At 43.1% G+C, this 22423-nt stretch overlaps 1 protein-coding gene across 2 annotated transcripts in view; it reads right to left on the bottom strand.

Annotated features, from left to right (window-relative positions):
* The window catches only part of EPC1 (enhancer of polycomb homolog 1), a 38716-nt gene that overhangs the window by 12039 nt on the left and 4254 nt on the right, over nt 1–22423 (bottom strand). For both annotated transcript variants that reach the window (XM_015853144.1, XM_015853145.1), the window contains exons 2-11: nt 6534–6693; nt 5114–5259; nt 4821–5027; nt 4271–4419; nt 2930–3089; nt 2532–2604; nt 2375–2475; nt 2184–2273; nt 1949–2097; nt 398–750 (exon numbers count right to left, since the gene is read on the bottom strand). In XM_015853144.1, coding sequence (XP_015708630.1) covers nt 398–750; nt 1949–2097; nt 2184–2273; nt 2375–2475; nt 2532–2604; nt 2930–3089; nt 4271–4419; nt 4821–5027; nt 5114–5259; nt 6534–6693 — 1588 coding nt within the window. The remainder of the gene's footprint in view (nt 1–397; nt 751–1948; nt 2098–2183; nt 2274–2374; nt 2476–2531; nt 2605–2929; nt 3090–4270; nt 4420–4820; nt 5028–5113; nt 5260–6533; nt 6694–22423) is intronic.

Raw genomic sequence — 22423 nt, 5'->3', positions numbered from 1 at the left:
AGTTTTACCATGTCCAGGAGAGAATTCCTAAGCACACCAAGAGTTTAAACACAAACATCAAAGCACCACATCTCAAAAACTTTAGAGCATAATGTCTGTATCAATATTTATATCCAAGTATTTTTAATTTTCAAAGTTGCGATATTCCAGGTTAACTTTAACCCCATACAAAACTGTTTCTGAACCACGTTTCTAAAAGCTGTATACTAAGGTAGTCTGCAGAAATTCAAGATGCATTACGCTACTGTTAGCACTGACTAAGAATACGTATTCTGTGCAGCAAAGCTAAAAGACAGGCTGCTAGCATCAAAATGCAGTATGCACAACCTAACCATATTCAGGATTCTCTGAGCCAAGCTGAGTATTTCTAAAAGCAAGTTTGTCAAAGTAAACATACCAAAATGTGCTGAACCACTGCTACTTTTACTTTGTATAGAGGTACTGCATGTCTGGGTCCCAGGTTGTGCTGTGCCTGTTCGATTTATACCCCTGTACAGTCTCCTACAGGAGAGTTCGTCATTGTCACTGTCATGTAGGGATGGTGTCCGAGGCCTAAAGTGCCGCCATCTACATGATTTGATATTGACTAGTATCTGACTGAGGTCTTTCGAGAAAGATTTGTCCGAGGTATTTGTTTCTGAGGTATTGGCAAATTGACTGATTGAAGAGTGTTGTGATGAGGAAAGCATTTCCAAATCCAGCTGATGAAATGTATTATCGTAGTCCGAATGCGCTCTGTCTAGTAGCACCCTAAAAGAAAACAAAGCAGAATTACACAGACGCAAATACCAAAGGAAAACACCAACAAACCCCCGACTTGTCACGTGTGCTTGGGGAAGACACACACAAATCACAAGAAACCACAAAGCTACACTAGAACATACCACCTTTGACAACAGGCACAGGAAGTCTGACTATACTTCCTGTCAAGCACTAAAGGTAAGTACACTGAGGTTTCTTTCTGTCCATATTCTAGCTTTTACTGCATTAATAACCAATGTACACAACTGTAGAGCTACTGAGGCACTGCAACATCAGTTGCAGAAATCTTTGGCCATATCTGAACATCTCTGGAGCACAATAAAAATGGACACTGAAATGCTTAAGAAATTAAGTGCCCTCTTATGGCAAATGCAATGTAAGTGCTTTACTGACATATGTCAGCACATCTACCATCACTCCATAAAGAGCCAAAAGCCATCACATCCTGATCACCCTGAAACAAAACAGTAAGAGCCTGCAGCTCCTGAAGTGACTTGTTAATACACTAAGAGGTTCAAAGCAAATCTGAACATCCAATCACAATATTCCGAAGTATGATTAAAAACAAACAGGAAAACAGGCATCAGGATACACAATGTTCACAAAGCGCTTCTATACACCAAGTGATTAATAACTGCTATTTAATCATTACAGTAGGTCAAAAGTAAATCACTTGAAGTAACAGCCTTGAATTCTTTAAGATTCTTGGTAACAAGCAGAACTGAACAGTTACTTTCACTTCTAACAAATCCTTCCCAAAATCTCCTCTACAGCAGGAATGAATTAAGAAAAGCACTTCCATCAAAAACTTATTACTTCAACCTCCAAACAGAGCATGTCATCTTCGACCATGCGAATCACTTCAATATGAAACTACTACAGCTGCTGGTTTTCACCTCGGAACCCAGCACTGCTGACAATAAACTAAGCCGAGAAATTGTTTGACAAGCAGCGTTAAGGCAGCTTCCACTACAAAAATGGGGACACTCATCTGTTGAGGAGACCATCAAATGGAAGTCATGAGAACACCAACATGGTGATATTCTGAGGGTTTTTTTTTGATTGTTTACTGCATTTGCTCATTTCAAAATTACCTTATATATATAAATATAATATGTGTGCGTATACACTTTTTTTTTTCCTGTGAGAACAGACAAAATCAATCCCAACATTACATAGCACTCACCTTCCTCCACGGCCAACCCGCCTTCGTGCAAACCCGATACATCTCTGGGGTACTGTCAGAGTGGTTAAGCAGTATCTGTAACGCACATCCCCTAATCTTCCCTCCTTAGGGCTACTCCATGGCCAGTTGCCAGGTTGGTCTAAATGGGGCTTAAAATAATTACAAACAATTAAACACATTCATTTTCCTCATCAACAAAGTGCTGTCTTAACATACTCAAAGAACTTCTACTTACAGCATAGTACTGACAGCCTGCTTTCCTACGGAAGGCAAAAGGACCATCGGGATCATTTTCCTCCTCAGCCTCTGAAGAACCAGACAAAACCTGTACAACACAAGCAGGGTGTGCAAGGCAGGTATTAGTAAGTGTGAGAGTTTTGTTTCTATTCCTTCCCTAGCAGCAGGGGAGAATTCCAGAGATCCTACCTGGGAGAGGGGTTCTTCATCCGAGCTCGGGAAATCATACTGATTCAAATCTTTAGCATTAAAGACTGGCAGTGCAGCAGGACTCGTCTGTTGAGTCGTAGGCGCGGTAGATTCCGAGTTGAGTCGTAGCCGCAGTAGATTCCGAGTTGAGACGTAGCCGCAGTAGACGAAGGTAAGACTTTAGGCTTCTTCTCGTACTTTCTTTTAGGCCGAATAACGTCAGCTTTATCCTGGTGAAAGGAAAAAAGTAGTTAACTTTTACATAAGTAAATTAGACCCAAACAGCAGCTCCGCAAAGCTACCATTAAGCAAACTAAAGAGTAACATCACCACTCCAGCATCTTAATAGTGACACAAGCAGACCTCTCAAGAATATTTCTATCTCACAGCTATTAACTGGAATGTTTAAACTGTAAGTTGGAATTAAGCACCATTTGTTCTACTGCCATCCCACACAGAACACCCAATCAAGCACATTTTCTGTAGCTATATCCTAAAATGCTGCAGTTTGCTCAAGTCACAGCACCTAACGACTCTGTTACTGCCATTACTCACTTTGTTAACTTTATATTCTTTCAGTTCCATCGTTTCTTGATGTTTGAAAGGACTGCTGTTAGTCACAGGAATGATGGGAATAGCGTAAGTAGGTTTCATTGGCTGCCGCTGTGCCATGACCTCAGACACAATCTCTCCACTGTAATCACCCAAATTATACCTGTAATTTAAAAAGTGTAAAAGAACAAGACTGCTTTAAATATTGCTAGTGCTTGTCTGGTAAAAACACAGAACAACATGCAACAGTTAAACACAGAGTAACAGCACTTCCCATTTGGGGTAAGAAGGACTTCCAAGATGTCAGCAACAAGTTCAAAAATGACTATTGCAGGAGACCAACAGCACGCAGATTTTTTCTGCCATGCCCAGTTCTGACAAGGGGAACCATCTGTAATACACCCAACATAACATAATGCAAAGGGTTCTACAGAGAGGCAGAGCCTTGTGCACAAATCCCCTCTGTGCAACAGCACAGCTTTGTAAGATGTAGAACCATGAAACATATTGCATTTCAAGATCTGTGCTAATTTGATGGTCTGGATTTTTTTAGTCATTTTAGCCTTCAAGAGTTCACCTGCTTAGAAAAGCCAGTGCGTCTCTCTACTGGGCATGGTCAGTGCTTAAAAAAGAGCACCTGTTAGAAAGGACTGAGACACTCAGCTCGTGTTCCCAAGATCTCAAACTAAATCACAAGCTGTTTTGTTTTAGAGCCTTACAGCACTGACTCAAAATGTTTTAAGTTTTCAAACATGGATGCTTAGATCTGAGAAGTCCATTCAGATTCTAAATATCAACTGCTAAACAACCAACCCTACATCTCAAATGTGATTCTCAACTCATTGGGAAAGTGACAACTGACAAAGTGGAGCATTTGGTCTCTGCACAGCTGTTGAACAGGATGTCAACAGAAACAAGTTGGAAACAACTCCCAGAACAGTACATTGTGCTGAATGAAATGCTTGTTTTCTTTGACAGGATATTCCCTCATCTACACAGTTATTAAGTTTAACATTTCCATAGGAATTTACCTGAAGCTATAGTCTTCCTTACTACATAATACACAGGACGTAAGATAATTATGTTTTAACACACACGTAATAGAACAAAGCACATTAGCGATACCCATTTTGAAAAAGCAGCCTGCTTTTTTTTCAGTAACTCCCTAAATTCAATTCTGCTCTTCAGTGTCATAAAAGAGAATAGAATATGCCATATTGTTAACAAAGCAAAATGCAAATCTCTTTGCTAAGACAATATCGCATATTATATAAAACATTCATAGGAGCTGACATCTATAGCAGTTTCTGAAGCTTTCTGCAGCACATCTGCAATAACCATTACCTCTTTTCGATAATTTCCAGTGTTAAATGCAGCAATTCCCTCTTGCTCTTTTCCCTCCTCTTTATCATCTCCAGGATGGTTACTGCACGGCTCAGGTCTCGCCGCAGTTTAAGCATCTTCTCATAGGACGCTTCATCATTTTTTCGATTCTGTAGAGGCAAAGTGGTTCATGTTTTCCCACATCATTTAAATAACATAACCTGAACTAAACTAAACTGTAAGTGTTCAGTTCTTTTAAAACATGTGCTAAAACAAATTTAGAGAAACGTGTGCATCTACCAATCAGCTACAGCTTTCTACCATCACAAGTAGGTTTAGCAGCCAATTTAGAGAGAAAATAAATACTGAATACAAACTTCCTTCAGTAACTGGTCTCAAGTGCTTCATCTTTTTTTCCATCCCCCCCCTTACAAATTAAAAGAGAAAAAACACAAAAAGGCATCTTGTATTGTTTTACACTACGTAGCAAGTTTGTCTCTTCAGATAAGCTCTTATGAGAGGGAGGAGAAAGAAGAGGAAACAAGTAACAGGGAAGTATTAATCTACTTACTTTCCTTGTCTGCATCTTTTCTGTTCGTCTCCTAAAAGCAACGTAAGGATCATTTGTGCTGGAGCCATCTCGCTTCTCTTGTTTCACCGCTGGGATAAGAGAGGGCCCTCGACAGTTTTTCCTCTTTTTAATCCAGTACTCGTATACTTCTCTGATCAATTCATCGTCTTCTTTCAGCAACAGCTTGGCCTCTTGCAGGCTGACTGGCTAAATGTAAAACCCAGTATGTCATTGTCATAAGGCATCACAGACAAAGCGTATTTCAGAATTCTTTATTCAAAGCAACCCCATACCTGCTGGCCGCTGCCCTTCTCTAGTCGGTCTATCATCTCTTCAAATTGCAAAGGAGAGATATCCATCCTTTTCTTCAACTTATTGACAAAGACCTCATCTTCTGAATCCATGTCATAATCCGGCTGCTCAGCGTCCAAACTAAAAGCTGAATGATACAATTCAAGCTCAAGTCACTGATCTACTACAGAAACGTTCTGTTCTAACAGCAGTGTCTGCAATACGTGCCAGATTCTTCTGAAGACAAAACCAAAATGATGTTTGCACACTGTGCTAACACTACTCAGAAGTAGCATCTGCCTTTCTATTGAAATATCAAAGATAGACACTGATATCTACATAAACATGCTCATTTTAACTAATGAAAACTTTACAGTGTCTCTATATAGATATATATAGGTATTCATCCCCATTAGATCCAGTGAGAATCAGCTGGATTGGTCAAACCTTCCACCATCTCATGTTCCATAACTGTCCATGTTGTAGCATTCATGTCAGAAGTTAAGACTCCAGCTTAAATGCATTAAGAAGCTCCTAGAGAACTACGTGCACAGCGTAACAGAGACCTCACAAATCACAATGACTTGTGATAAAAAAGGTGTCAGACCAAACTCGTCCAACAGCATCTCCTATGTATGCATTGTAGCAAGGGACCTTCAAATATAAATCACGTATAGCAGAACAAGCTGTTCAGTTTTCCACAACATCCTCTGAAAATACAACATTCAGCATCCAGCACATCCCTGGATCTCAGTTTCATGCCAACTGCTTTGGTTCCCAAGAATACTAATTTCTTAAGGATTCATTCCACACTGTGAAAAGCATCACTGGCTTTTAAAAGATGCAGCTGAATGTTGTCATAGCAACTGAGAGACCACCAGAAGAAAAGGAAGAGTCAAAAACTGCACCTTGGTATCAGCACATAAGACTCCTGGTATTAGTCTCTCCATTTGCTTATTAGAGCATGCTGTTCTGCTGCTACTTCAGCTTATTACTGAAGATCAGACTGACAGAGAAGCTTAACATTAAGCCAGTTATCAACACATAATTACACATATGTACACACACAAAAGATAATTTTTAAGGTCTGGTAATTACCCCACGGGACAGTTTTAAATGACTTTTATAATGTTTTTGAAAGTTGTCCAATGTAATGTGCTCATGGCAGGGTCCACACCAAGCAGAGCAGCTGCCATGTTCCAGCACCAACAGCACCCTGACACACGTGTAACTCAGTGGAATTACTAAAACTGAAGTATGAACATACAGACATAGAAGGACATTATCTACTTCTTGAACAAGAACTTAATATGACAATTAATTCTCACAATCTAGACTTGATAGGAGCTCAAAATGCATTTAAGATCAATCTCTACGTGCTGGTAAAATAAAGTTCCTGGTGGGAACTCCAACTTTACTTACGCTGTATGTGAATCAGCTGCTTTGGCATTTTAAATTCTCCAGGATATATAGATTCATAGTATGCAATATTACTTTCTGCTTCTGGGACTGGTATAACCATGTTATCCCGCTTCTCTCCATATACTTGTTGTGCTGAGATAGCCCGTTGGAGATGATGTTCCTATTAAAATAAAAGGAAGCCAACATTAACAAAAGCTCAAAGTACATTTTCAGAGCTCAGACTTGAAAACATGACACACGACACGTCTACTTCCTCACAAATGGTCCAAATCCCAAACCATGAGATCGGACATAAGAGACCTGCTTATCAAACTGCTCATCCCAAACACGCTCTATCAACTCACAGCTGTCTCCAGTAGGTGGAGCCCTCTCTCCTATATAAACACAGCAGACTCCAGTTCCTAAGCAAAGCTGCATGTTCTTGGCACAGCACCTTCCATAAATCCATCCTTCGTATTTCTGGAAAGACACTACAGATGGACGAGACACACAGACTGCAACAAGGAGCTGCAGACACATTCACAGCAGTTTTTTCTGTTATTCGCTATGGCAATTTATCGACAGCAATGACAGAGAAACATGAAGTAGGGCAGCCAGCACATTCTATTATAAAGAAAACCAACTACTTATCCCATTAACCCAAACGGCTGATTCTTGTTTATCACAATGCTTTACATCACTCTCCTTATTCCCCCTCCTAACCCATCAGTGCTTAATATAAAACTATAAACCATCACAATGAGAATAATTAGCTGTCAGAAAACAGCACTTTCTCAAGCTTAAAAGTCAATTGCATTTGCAACTGCTCCTGCAGTCTGAGTAACAGGCCAGCAATGCTGCAAACTACTGGAACCTACTAATGCTGCTATTGAAACGCATTCCATCTTTCCTTTCAGTCTGTCAGGACAGCAGGTAGCAGCAGCTCAGCCTGTGAGAGTTAGCAGCACCAAGCACACACACACACACAACCTTCACACGCAGGTACGAGCAGCTCATCCACAGTGTAACACTGCACCCTTTCCCTTGCAGCAAAACATCTTTGCTGCTGTCTGCATTCAAACGATCCTTCCCAGGTGCCATAAGGCAATGCAGCACCAGCCGTGCCCATACAGCTCTGTCAGTGGGATGCTATAATGCTACTGAGATACTGATACCAGCAACTACAGCAGAAGGGCAGGGGGAGAGGGCAACTGATTCCACAGGTGAAGTAAGAACCTACCAGCGTTCAGCTGTATCACCTTGTAACACCTCTGCCAGACTTCAGTTTACCCCTCTTCAATACAATGATCACCTTTCAAATAAAACAACATTAGAAACTGTAAAATCAGCTTTACCATAAACTGCAGAGACAGAGCTCAGCCTCCAACTAAATCCTGCTGCAAGGCATAGATCTGGTGCAAGAATTCACTGTGGTATGAAAGAAGCGATGAGCTAAAACACGCTGCAGAGTTCACCCACATCTGTCCTGCTCAGCCATCTCTTATGAGAAGAGCTGAACTGTGAGAACATGGCATCACACAGCCACAAACAAAGCTCACAGGACACAGCATTTGGTAAACCTCAGCCCTGGGGGAGACGCCGCACCTGAAGTGAATTCTTGGCTTACTTTATTTTTTCATCACAAGAGACTATCACCAGAACCTCCCTACCACCGAAACCGCCATGTTAGGGCAGGAACTACCAACAGGGACACTGCACCCCGCTTCAACAACTCAACTGGTGCCTCAGCCACCTCCCTCCCCATGATAAACATCGAGTGTGAATAGGAATCTGGAAGCTCATTTTACAATACAAAACCACGTTAAAAACTACAGCCAGCCAGCCCACCACAGCTTCCAGTTTCTGTTCTGCACTCATCCTCCACTGTGAGGATGCACAGCTGATTCCTCCCACTCAAATGCAGCACTTCATTCATCTAAAACTGGAGCCTTCTGCTTTAAAGTGCAGCAGTTACCTCAGTTTGCCAGCACGGTTCTGAATCAAACCTGCCAGCTGCCCTTGATGCATTTTAAACGGCTCAGCATCAAGCATAATCAAGTCTTCCTCTTAGTACAAATACAATATTCCCTTCTTAAGGCACATTCACAGCTCACTGCTCAGCACCTTGTTCCAAGCCTTTCACTTTCACATTCATGTATTATTTGTTCCAACTCCCCGGTTTCCACACATGCAGGTTCTTGTGCCAACTGATCCTTCTTATCAAAGCGACACCAGACAGACACAGCTCTGTCCTGTTAGTACAACCCAGACCAAACTACTGCACAACAGGTAAGCCAGCAGTTTGTTCCCTGTTTGCTTCCCTTGAATCTCTCATCCATGAATCTCTCATCCCTGTTTAACAAGTAGTAACTGAAATGTACTTTTTTTTCCCTACTGTTGTTTCTTTGTAGAAAATTGTAACCACAAAGGTGCCTTACCCTGGCTGTGAAGCCCTCCATTTGTACCCTAGCTATGTTCAGCCCATTAGGCTCGTATCCAGGAAAGCTTCCCTCAGTTGCTTCCTCCAGCTGACACGAAGGAAATACAGCCCTGGGAGTTGTGCTATGACACCAAATCTGATCCGCTGCTTTCAGAGCAGTGGCCCCTTTCCTCAAACCACATTCCTTCTAACTCTGAGCCAACAATGAAGCTCATCCAATCCATGTATGAGGACACTCAGAGCTCAACCAAAGCAAACAGCCCCCAGCCCACCACTCTTCAGCTGTGCTCCCTGCCATGGCTCACCACGAGGTCAGACAGCTCCAAAGCAGAAGGGCTGCAGCAGGACTGCACACACACAGACGTACCGAGCCAACAGCTTTGCCTTGTGCAGCCCCCATGACTGGAAAACCGCACCCTCCAGATTCCTGTCCAGAAAGGCACCTGGGCAGTCACAACTCCAACACTCACCACAGCATCTCACATTACTCTGCTAGTTCTTCAAACAAACAGAAGCTCAATAATTATTTCCTCCTTTTTCCACCCCTCTGGTTTCCTTCTAATTTAAATCTACAAGGAAAGCCCACTGAAACAACCACCCTCCCTCAGATTACTAGGAAATAGCAAGATACAATGTACTTTGCATCCGTCCAAAGCTAAATTTTATATGAACACCATCCTTTATTCCATAGTATTCTATTAATTCTTAAGATACAACATTTATCACTTGCATCCCCTTTCACTGTATCAGTACGGCAATCAGCTCTACAGTATCAAGGAGTAGATCTGCCAAAGACAGTCCAAGCTACAATCATAGTTACTGAAGGCACATGGCAAAGCGGGATCACTGCAGCTCACAGAGCAGCTGAGCACAACAGAATTCCTATTCCTGTTCACTTCTGATCTGCGGAGCAACAAATGATAACGCAGGAAAACAAGTGGAATCCTTCAGAAACTCATTTGTGAGCAGAGTTAAGCAGATGGCGATAGCTGGGAACGAGCACAATGTGCTTCCCTGCTCCTTTTGGGAATGCCTGGTAATTAGGCAACAAGACAGTTCAAGTTACAGTTCCTCACTGAACAGCAGCACTGACAGCACAGAGATAACCTGGACTAGATGACTGTGCAGCACACCTTGGAGTAGACACCCAAAGTACGATAACCAGAGGCATTTAGAATGAATAAAATCTAAATGACACCGACTGTCATTAACAGTTACACCAAAGGAACAGAACGTGCAGTATTATTACATCCCTGCTGTAGATTCCTGCATCTCTCTCCAATGTGACTGCCTAACGCATCTAATGCTTCATTCCAGAGCTCTTTGAAGAGTACCCTGAAGGCACATTTGCTTGCAAAAATTACCAGAAGAGCCAACTCTCAAGTCCGCTCTGTAGAGAAGAGCGGCTCAATGAGGAAACAAGTCCCCAGACTCTGGAACTCTACACAAGTTCGCTCCCTTTGCTGGGAGCACAGTCACAGAACGAAGCCTCAGAACAGACTGTCAGCCTGCTTTAAAGGAATCTGTCCATAAATTCAATCCAAGAATCTTCTCACAAAGACAACAGCAAGGAGTACAGCCACATAACTAACTCCCTCAACCTCCCCTTGCTCTTGGTTGCTCTGCAACCTACAACACAATCGTTCATTTACATAGAAGACTGGGAGGAGCACAGAGCTGCCTCTGAGAATTACATGCATCAAAATTCAGCTGATCAGTTCTGCCACACGCCACCCCTGACTTCTCCCATCTCTACTTGGCCTCCCCAGGCTCAACAACGCATTTCTGTGGTACTCCAGAAGGCAGCTCTCTACCACTGCAATAGAAGGGCCCATGCAGGGACTGACAAGCGCCAGCAAAGCTGCAAGCAAAGGCACAGAACACACAAGCCAGTGTATGAGATCCATACTGGATCAATGAAAACTGTCAGGAGATGCCCCAGATCTCCTTTGTATGTTTCTAGTACTTAAAATAGCAAGAGGCTTCAGCAGCTTCCAGTAGGACTGGAAGCAAACCCACTCAGTTCTTCATAAGCAACAAGTTTATTACAGAAGCAATATCAAGAACATTCCTTTTTACTACCTCGCATGCATATCCAGCCACACACACAACATACAGAACGCAATTACATCCTGACGAGTTTGTTTCCAAACAACTGCTGTTGAAGAGCTCCAAAGTCACCCTTGTCATGCTGAGTTACACCAATCTGAGTCACAGAAATACTCAATACCAGCTCAGAGATCTGACCTTTGGTAATGGCAATGCAACAGTTATGTAGACAAGCTCTTAAGAAGCTTCCACTCTCTTGACTCCAAGTACATGAAAATAATGTAACACGTAGAGGCAACACTTACATTTGGCCACAATAAGAACACATGATCAAAATGGGACACAAGGACTGTGGGCCAACCAAGCAGCACAGTGATGTTCCCTGATCTTCCTGTGATGGGTCCTGAAGAACACTGTAGCTTTAGAAACAAAGTCTGGTATGAAAAGCAAAGCCTGGCCAACAAGCAATTTGATCAGCCTTCTTTCTGTTTCAGGTACTTGTGAGTACAGACATCTGCTGAACAGCTCCTCACTTTGATGGGAGCTGCATGATCTCTCCATGCCCTGAATCATTCCACACAGAAACCTGTCCTTGTTCCTACAGCAGAGCCCACAAACACCCCTCTGTATTCCAAAAGTGGCAAAAAAACAATGCAGATCACTTCCCTTCATCAACGGATGTCAGTCTCATAAGTAGGCAATTAAAGATTCCACTAATTACTATAATAATCAGATCACTGCTGCAAATCCCAATCTAAAACACCTGCTCAGTGAAACATTATCTAATTGTACTTTAAAAAGCACATCTTTGTAATTAACAAACTATTAAGAAACTTTGGTAGTCCTTAGTATTTTCATCTGAAATACTGGTTAAAGATGAGGTCACCTGTTCTCCTGATGCTCAGATCAGGCACTTCCAGGAGCACAAAGATTCTTCCAAGAAAAGGGCAAACATAAATCTCTCTTCAGTGCATCTTTACACGAATTACTTGTATGTTCTATTGGCTGTTTGCTCAGTGATTGATGGCAGGGGAGCAGAAAACACCCAGGGCAACACTTCAAGATTGATCTACTTTCACTAAGTAACACCAAATAAGGATGGGTCCTATTCCAAATGACTGTGGAAAAGCAGATGAGCACAGACAAACCAACACAGTGGCTCAACACAAGCTCCAAGCACGTCTCTGACCAGCACAAACACATAAACCAGCTCAGTCCATCTCCTGCAGCTTCCCCACACAGCCATGGCTCACAGGGCCCCTGACAGCCGCACACCTCAAGTCCCCTTCCTTACCACAGCTCACTGACTGTCCCAACTGCATTGCTATCATTTCTGTGTCTGTAACACAAAGCCACTGAAGTGATTCATACTGAACAGAACACTAAATGAAGGATTAGAACGGGTATGTGAAGATGCTTTGAATGCACGACTGAAGTAACCAAGAGTCTGACCTCCTACCAACCACTCCAATGGCACAAACACTACACTAACACAAATGCTGGAAAACAAGACCCTCACATTAACAACAGCAGCAGTGAGGACTGCTTAAGGGAAATTCGTTTGCATAACAAGGTAACAAGTAACGCAGGAAATCGGTCTCTATGGTGCTTCACTACTGCGCAGCACTGAACACAGAACGAGAACACGGGGCTGTGCTCCAACAGGGACAGGGAGCCACACACCCCACACAGCACCACAAGTTCAGGACCGATTATACACCTACATTTAGAAAGGTAACGAGGCTCACAAACCTTGGATCAATTTTTACTGTCTTCCTCTCGAAGTTTTCTTTCTCTCCCCATCCATGAGGGGAAAAAAAAAATAATCAACTTCTTCCACAGAAACCGCTGCTCAGACTGCAATTGTTCCTCATTAAACCCACCCTGAACCCTCTGCAGAGGAGGCCGATCTTCAGGCTGACCCACTAACCAACCTGACCATGGTACAGAAACAAGGCAGGCACAGCACTGGAAAACAACAGGCAGCAAAAGAAATCTGTACCATACAGTTTGAGGAGTGCCTGCATCTCTCCAATACCTACCTAGCGAAGGCTTAAAGCCATTCATTCCCTTCTACAAGCCAAAGCACACAAACCAGGGAATCAACAATTTCCTAGATCCTCATCCCCACCAAAATAAGACCAAGGACCACTACTTGTCCTTCAGTGTTTCCAACAGTAAGACTCTAAAACTTGACTTTACCAGGAACTTGAAGGTGGTCAGCCCCCTAAACCATCAACTTGTACAAGGGCAGGTTGTGCCAAAGACTTGAAATAACAAGTGCCCAAACTCTGGTTGGCTGAGTTAGTCTAAATTACAGGCACTACTAGGAACTAAGCTCTCTAAAGAATGCAGCAAGAGCTCAGGTAACTCCGTGCAAGACAAGAGAGCGTGCACTTTATCAGAGGAGCACTGTGCTTAACACTGTGTGTCATGAAGGAACCCATGGACATCTCTACCAAAGAGTTCAAGAACTGCCCCATGCCTTCATGGCTGCACACTGAGCCATGGCCTATCAGACAGCAGGAGCTCTGTATCAGTCTTGGTGCCTAGTACTGAAGCATTTCTTCTGTGAGCTTTCAGAGCAGTGCGTTACACAGCTCTAAAGTCAGAGGCCTGACAAACACCTGGAAGATTTCCGGGTATCTCACTTTCAGTGAGGAGAAATTGTTTACCCAAGGATCCGTATCACAGAACTCGAACATCTGTATCTTCCTTAAAGATTATCTCATGTTTACTACGTTGGCAAGTTTACCTACACCTCTTCTGTAAAGCACAGCTTCATTACCTCAAGAAGTAATTCACATCTGAGCAGTAATAAAATCTGATGTTTAACTTGAATTCTATAAAACATTCGGTGTATGTGGAGGTAGCAAAACATTAAACCATCACCAAGAAAACAGAGCACTAACATCTGAGTGAACACACACTCAATGGCTGAAGTTCAGCACCTCCTGCCAGGTAACCCAGCACTAAAACCTGCTGCCACTGCCTCAAAAACTAAACACTTGTTAACAACAGTCAGCCATGGTTTGCATTTACAGAGCTCACATACTGTAATTAAGAAAATAAAACGAGCAGAAGCAGCTTCCAAAGCATCCCCTATGAATCTCAAGCTTATTTTATTTTCTTTCCAATATCAGTCACCAAACACATAGTGCTCCCTTTCAGTCCTACAGGGAAGAAAGCAAGCCCACAAAAGCAGCACATGGTGAATCACACTCGGGACACAAGCACACTGCCATAGATCCCACAGGATCCACTGTTAAAGTACCTCCTTCCTCTGTTTAAGATCTCACACAGCGGTGGAAAGAAACGTTCCCATCTCACATTCCTCTGAACCACCACTTGGGCTTTTTAAAAGGGGGTGGGGTGGGGGAAGTATGGTAGAGTTTGCAACTCTTTAAATAAGAGAAGGTTTTTACACATCCTGGGTTAACAGAAGTATTGAAGTAGTTGCTAAGATATGTCAAAACTCAAGCAAGCCTTTTATAAAAACAACTAGACCAAAAGAGAGGCACTGAACTCAATGCATTGGGCATGTATTGAAGAAACGCCCACACAGCTCCCAGTACACAAATGGGGCAAGCAGCTCCATTTGGTCAAAACACGCTGATGAGAACACAAGTTAATACCCAGCAATACTTCTCTACTGAACTTCTGTATTCACAGCACTCAACAGATCATAATTTCAGGTCTGATGCCACAAAAGAGGCTCCTTCAGTAGTGACAATGCCAGGTGCATCAGGGAATACCTTAAAATAGACTTCCCGCAGATCACAGCGCTGTGATGCGCTTATCTGAGCACTTCCTGCCGCACAGATCAGTCTGCGCTCCGCCAGCCTACACATTTAGACACTGCTTGGCTTCCAAGGAACACAGCTACCTCCGAATGTACCAGGACACTCCCTGCAGCCTGGATCAGGCAGGAAGGCTCACACCAAACAGAACTTACATGTTTCCTGATCAGTCAAAGTGTATTTTGAAAGACAAAGCGCTACACACAGTATGAGTCAGATGCCGAGTTATTATTCTTTATAGGTCAGTTATTCTTAGTGTCTTGTAATCTCCAAGTTTATTTAGATTGCCTCTAAAAACACAAGACAGACTGGCATTCCAAATTCATGACCTTTTATGTGCAATTATGATCAAACTTGGTTTAATGTCTGATATAAACACTGAGCAACTGAGACAGGTGGGAGCCCAAAGTCACACAGAGATGGGGAGGGATGTGGGAAGAACTGAGGTTGGATAGGAAAACGTTTGCTGCAAGGCCAAGCACCTCCCTAGTGCTCACACTGCACTGTAACCATCGTGGTTATTCACTGTGCACACAGTGAAAGTATGAGACTGGGACAAAGTGTGATTCCTGGATGTGATGCACACAGTGTTGCTAAGTTTGGGCCACACTGTCTGTCTGATGTCAGGTGTTACCCGCCCTTTTGAAAGGGAGGCGCCATTTCAACACCTTTAACTTCTCCAGCATTCAGGTTATGTGTGGCCTTCATTTGCTGAAGACATCCAAAAAAAAACCAAGCAAAAGTAAACACTGCACTTTCCTAGCATTCTTCAGGCCTCCACTCCTTCCTACTGCACCAGCATATACACAGAACACAAATGAAATACATCCCTTCTCTCAAGGAACAGATACATGTTACTTCCTCCACCCACCTGAGGCAGAGCAGTCACATACATCCAAACCAAACTGTAACACCAGGATGGGGGGCACAACACAGAGCCGTGGCTGCAGACTGCCACATTCTTAATGGTTAACTCCTGGAGACTGGGAATAAAGTTAGGTACGAACAAGCACGCCTTGCTGGATACATCTACGTTACGAATGTTTTATAGACATTTTAAAACTACGTGCCAAGAAAGCAGCCTGCGCATCAGTGGAGAAACGTACTCAAGGGACTCAAGAAAACATCCCATTACCCAGCGACTGTACCTCTCTGCCCATCTACCCCACGCTGGCTGCCAGAGGCTGCAAGTAAGATGCTGTATTCCATATCAGTTCATCACAGCCTCTGCCGTATTAGCATCTGCTACACAGATACAGTTGGTGGCTTGAAAACCATGAACTTGATCCTGCACATATTTTTAGAGAGCAAAAATAGGAGCTGCCTTTGAATTACTGATTACAATGTTGATTTCATACTGTCTACCGCACTACATTACCATCCTCTGCAACTCCTGCATTTTTCATCACGCTGAAAATAAAGCACCAACTAATAAACAATCAATAGAAAAGAGACAGGACGTTTCTAATGCAAGGTGGGAAAAAAAACCAAAAACCTCAACGTAACAGTGAGGTGATGTTGTTAACAAGAGATTCTAACAGCAATGAGCAAGTACTTGCTATGACCAAACAAACATAAAAAGCAACAAGTCATCACTAAAACACAGCCTGGAAGGTGTTTGCTTCAGACACTTCAGAACACCTGGTAGTAATAGATTGAAGACACCTAGAAGGTTTTCCAGTCCTTTTCTGTTTGCAGCTCTGGGCATTTCTGACAACACGCTGGTTCCCTTCATCACCTACTGAGACTCCCCAACACACTGCATGGTGTGGCCTTTTCCTTAGGCACGTTGCATTTTTTTCTCTATACAGATGAGAGACAAGGCATCACACCAAGAAGAACTTACTACCTACACACAAGGCACTGTGTTCTTGCTACTTCCATACACTCAATACTACGTAGATGTGACCCAGAGTCAGTTCAGAAGCAATAAGCCATAGATGATGTTCTCTCCCAGTCTGGAAGCAACACAGCTGCCAAAAGCTGCCTTAGAACCTCAGACAGCAGCGCCACCCACACAGACAGCGCTGCCTGATACGCTTGGCTTCCTTCAAACCCTCAGCAACAATTACTGTTCAGCTTTTGTAGATAACTGAAGCAGGTGATTTATATTTTATCAAGCACAAAGTTTCTAACAGTACACCTTCCCGCTATTGTGATGACCTGAAGATGAAGGACACCACAGCATTACACACTCATTCTGTTAACGGCAGGACAAACCACAAGAACTAGACAAACACTTATTACAAACACAGAAATGAACAACACATACACTCCTGACCACAGCACAAACCGGTTCTGGATAAGAGATTGTACCTCCAGGCCTAACAACTTCATCACTTAAATCTTCTTTATTAGCAAAAAATGCTCATATCTAAAGTAGTGCTGAGCACAGGTCAAATAGGAAGTCAGGCCTGGATTGCAGACAGGCAGGATGGTGATGTTCATGACAAGACTGACCATGGAAAACATCCAGATTCCTCACCCTCATAAACTCACAGGGAAATAAAAACCACAGCAAACAAACAAACCCCTCCAGCTTAACACAGACTAAGATACAATGGAGGATACCTTACTTCTAACCTCCCAACATAAGAGTTAAACCATTTGCTAACTGCAACATCCAGAAACAACAAGGTGACCAAATCATGCCCAGGGACATTTTCGTGCTGCAGCAAATGAACAGCCATTAAATTGAGGGCTCAGTCTTCACAGGTTTTAGTTTCATTTATCAGTAGGAATATCCGTAAGTGCTTTCCCAGATGGCCTGGGCACCTCACACAACAAAGCTGGGATCTTCCTGCTGTGCTAAACACGTTCTGTACCCTTGGATATAACACAGACAAGTTACAGAACTAGTCAGTAATTTGTGTCTACTGCTCTCAGTAACAAAAGCTCATCACGAACACCCATTTCTCTCTCCCCAGCAGCTTCTCCCAGTTTTCCATTCACAGCCAAAGGTACGTCTGTCTGTTCAGGACCTGATATTTCCACATACTACTACCTAAAAGCAAGTTAACCTTCCCAAACAGAGGCGAGATTTAAAAACCACCACTTTTCAGCTCAAGGCCTTTCTGTGATAAGAACACCTGATGCCATGGAAAGCCAAAATAGACATAGGAGTTAATGCAGAACTGCACAACAACTCCCTTCAGTTAAAGTCCTGAAGAACACCAGATGCTCACTGGTTTCTGTTCCAACTTTTCTAATACACAGCCAACTCTTCAGGAAACTTGTTAACGTCTTTCAAGACAGGACTCCTCAAAGAAAGTGCACATCCAGAGGACAGCCAGGCTGAATATACAAGCAAAATAAAGTTCTGCCTATCACTTCTATCCTACAGCTCTGATTAAAGTCTGCAGCTATCAATGCTTTGCTGACTTGCCACACAAACACACTTCTTCCTAATTGCAGAAGTCACAGCACCTGAGAGCAAAAACACCAGAAACACTGCAGTGCTGGGAGCTCAAGTCCTTTCCCCTCATGTGCAAACTTCGCTCCACAACTACAGCATCCTCATCACAAACAGCCAGCATCAATCATAACTTTACTCTAACAAACAGAAAGGGAAAGCAAACAAGCTTATCGCTTTCAACAATAAACATACATAAGAAAATAAATTAAGGGGAAAAAAAAGCAACTGAAAAGACTGCAACAACTTCTTCATAAGCACCTCTAGGCTTCAATAGCACCGTAGGAGTAATCCACTTAAAGCAATCCAGTAACAGAACACTAAAGTGCCGCAGTGCTGAGCTGGCTCTAACCTATCCCACATCCTCACTCCTCCTACACATTGCAATAAAAGCACTGTGTGTGTCCTGGCTTTAACCTCAGGTATTCTCTGAGCTATGCCTCGGGTCACACCTTCAGGTCCTGAACAGAATGGCTTGAGTTGAAAAGGACCACAATGATCATTGAGTTTCAAGCCCCTGATACGCGCACTGTCACCAAGCACTAGACCAGGCTGCCCAGAGCCACATCCAGCCTGGGATGTGGTCACCACATTGTAAATACTATATGCTACATTACAACGCTGTATGACTTTCTTTCAGAATTACTCTGGACTAACAGAAGGGAAAAGAATCATACATCACCAAGGTACGCTGGGCACATCCCGCTGGCATACTAAGGTGGGATTGGGGGGGAGGGGGCTGAGAGGAGTGAAAATGACATTCACAGACTGAACAAGTAAAAGCTGCGCTTCTCAAGAGAGAATAAATACACAAGAGAAACCAGGAATACTATTTAATCTCCAGCATTACAAAGAGAACTATCAAATTTGGAAACAGGAGAGAATGAGACATGTCAGATAAGTACATCCAGGGAAATGCCTGAGAAAAAAAACGGATGTCAGGTACCGTGCAGACAGACCAACACGGGGTGATAACGACTGCAACAGAAGGAAAAGCCATCAAGATACACTGAGCGTTTCCCTACTTACACCTGGAAGGTCACCTGGGGCAAGATGCAGCACAGATCAGTTACTCTAACGCTACCTGCGCTGTTCTTTCACTTCCAAAGTCGGCTCTGTGCTTTTAATCCATCATCATTATACTTTCATTATAGACTTCTCAATTTAAGAAGTATTTGAAAACAGAATCCTATGCAGAAGTCAACTTTCTGTACTAACACCTTCCTAACAGCTACATGCTCTGCAAACTTGATCAGCAAACTACTTGCAGACCACAGCCTTTCCAATTGGAACATGCTCAATAGCATTAACTGCACACACAGGGCAGTCTTTACTACAAATCTCTCTCCTTAAATGCAAGTTCACCAAGTCTCCCAAGGAGGATATTGGATCCCTCATTTCTACAAGCAACTATAACCTTCAGGTTGTGATACCGGTGTAAAGGTGTGAATCCAAGATGAAAGAATGATCTGCTTCATCACTGTATTTAGACCAGCTTTATTCTACTGTATCAGTCTGACCCTCCTCACCACTAACTGCTTCATTTCATACCAAGATACAGCATCACCCTGGATACTGGCAAAAAACCCTTTCCAACAACAACCCTCTTCAAAGTTTCCATTTCAATTCAAGTAGTGTGAATTTCTTAACTTCTGATTAAATAGAAAGGAAATCAGTCTTTCAGAGTGGCACTTGAACTAAAGGAGGATTGCTTCCTCTCACTGACAGCACCTGCAATTGAACAGACAGGCGGACCAGTAGGTTTCAAACATTTACTGCACCCTCAACTCACTGTCACGAATCCCTCCCACAACTGGGTTAGTCCTACAACATACAGCTGACAAATACACACACTGCTGGCAAGGACAGAACAGCATATATAAAGGCTCGTTAAACAGGAAGGGCTATATACAACCGCATGGATCTTTATTCTGCTGCATGAATCACTTGATGCGTTCCTGGATATCTGTCTTTCCTCTTAGAAAAACAGAAGTACTAATGAAGTGGAAAAAGAACAAGCAACTTAGAGATCTCTGAGGCCGCTCGGTTACAGCACAGTGCTCTTGGTGCAGCCTGCTGAACACACACACACACTCCTAAGAACAACGACTTGGAAAAGTAAGGCAAAACTTCCAGGTATGTGCAGAGCTCACCATGAACACTCTGCTGACCAGTAAGGACACAAATGCTGATACACTGCTGAGGAGTGTGACCGTGTAACTGTAACGTAACTGCTGAGACAGCAACAAGCTGAGTGCTGTGCATACACAAAAACACATCACCACGCTGAGGAACTTGCCTCACCACAACACTACACTCCCTGGGATCAAGTATTCGGTAGTTTGCAACGGGCAGTTTAACTGGAATTAAATACAAGATGTCAGCTACTGAAACCCAAAAAAACACAAAGACACACCACTGTGATCCTCAAACATCTGAACAACTGGATTATCATTCCCTTCCAATACTGCTAACAAATTATTACCTGTTCATTCACTGAGATCTATTACATGACATAACACACCGGGAAAAAACCAACTGTGAAGGTAACATCACGAATCTGTTCCTCAACAGAGGAGGTGAGAACTCCCAGGAGGTAAAAGCATCCCACACAAGCCCGGCCTTACAGATCTCTGCAGCACATTCTGAAATGGACACCCCTTCTCCAGCTCCAGAACCCGGTTAGTTCTCCTCCTTCTCATGCTATTAAGAGCACAGCCCACAAACTGAACTCCATTAGCAGGTTTTCAATCTTAATACAAGTAAGTCGAATGACAAATTTCATCTGTTCTAAACATTAGCCATTCTACGTAAATATGCTCTAAATCTCACTGGCCAATTATAAGTCTGAACACAAACCGCAGGCTCAAAGTAGGTTACTGTGCTATCCAGAAATCCACTGCTGTCACTGGGCCCTCCGTGCACAATTGCCAGGAAACCAAGAAAAGGTTAAAAATAACTTCAGTATCAGGATGTCACAGTAACCCCGTGAGGCTGCTCTAAAGTTAACTCTTCTGTAGAGTTTCAGAAGGGGTTGTCTTAATATACAGTATTTTTTAAATGAATGTTTTTTTGTTTTTTTTAAGATGAACAGATGAGAAAAAGAACAACTTTCTGATGGAACACAAGTGTCCCAGCTTGAAATTCTTCTAAATGGAGTCTGCAAATTCACATCCCCCGTACTATGAAGGACATTGCCCTGTATTTCATAACAGAATTTGGAGCTTCTCGTTTCCACAAGACACACATCAGAGACAACAGAATGTTACTGAAGAGCCTCAAGTGTGTGCTCCCAACCCTGCTACAGCACAGCACCATCACCGCTCTGTTTAGTGACAGCCAGCACCGCAATCAACTCAGCTGCACCACAATCCTCTGCTGGCAACTCCCAGGTCAGTATCAGGCTCCCAGGACATAACAACAGGTCACACACTGTGATTTCTAAACCAACTACTAGTTCAATCCCACGGCTGTTTTCTCTGCTTGTTCCCAGCTGAAAACAGCTCGTTTTGGAACATAGAAGAAAAAAAACAACAAACAAAAAACAGACTTGAAAGTAATGATTCAGTTCCAGTACCTGTCACGATGTTGCGTTCATTCCATTCCAACTGCCCCCACAAGAACCAAGAGCACTCGTACTGGTGAGCCATGCATCAGCAAGGTATCATTACTTCACCTTAAGAGCACTCAAGTGCCATGGATACGGATATTTTGTTAGAAGAAAACACACTTCCAGGGATGCACACACAGGATGCAGTTCCTTAAGCATTAAGTAAGCCCTAACCAAAAAAGATAATGGGCTCTCAGTGAAACTCAAGCATGTAAACCAAAACCTTTCCTATACTGACTCACCGTGCCCCAGCTACGTACCTGACTCACTCATGTGTAAGTTCATTGTGGCTGAGATGGCAACTTATGGGCCTCATTTGGTACATTTCATACCAGTTCTTCCCTTGGAAAGGTGGAAAACCGCTTTTCCAGTGGCAAAAGAGTCACAGAATCACTGAAAAAGACCTCTAAAATCAGCTCATCTGTCGACACATCACACCATGCCCACTAAACCACGTCCCTCAGTACCATACCTCCATGTTTCTTGACCTGCTACAGCCTGGATACAGCAGCTTCCCAAGGCTTTCAGCGAGGATTTGGAAGCTGCACATTTCTCTGCATGTAGCACCCAGAGCAGGCTACGGTAGCTGTGCTCAAGGAG

The sequence above is a fragment of the Coturnix japonica genome, chromosome 2 (assembly GCF_001577835.2).
Source record: "Coturnix japonica isolate 7356 chromosome 2, Coturnix japonica 2.1, whole genome shotgun sequence".
Taxonomy (NCBI): Eukaryota; Metazoa; Chordata; class Aves; order Galliformes; family Phasianidae; genus Coturnix; species Coturnix japonica.
The sequence above is the reverse complement of the archived record's forward strand: the minus strand, read 5'-3'. Positions and strand labels throughout refer to the sequence as shown.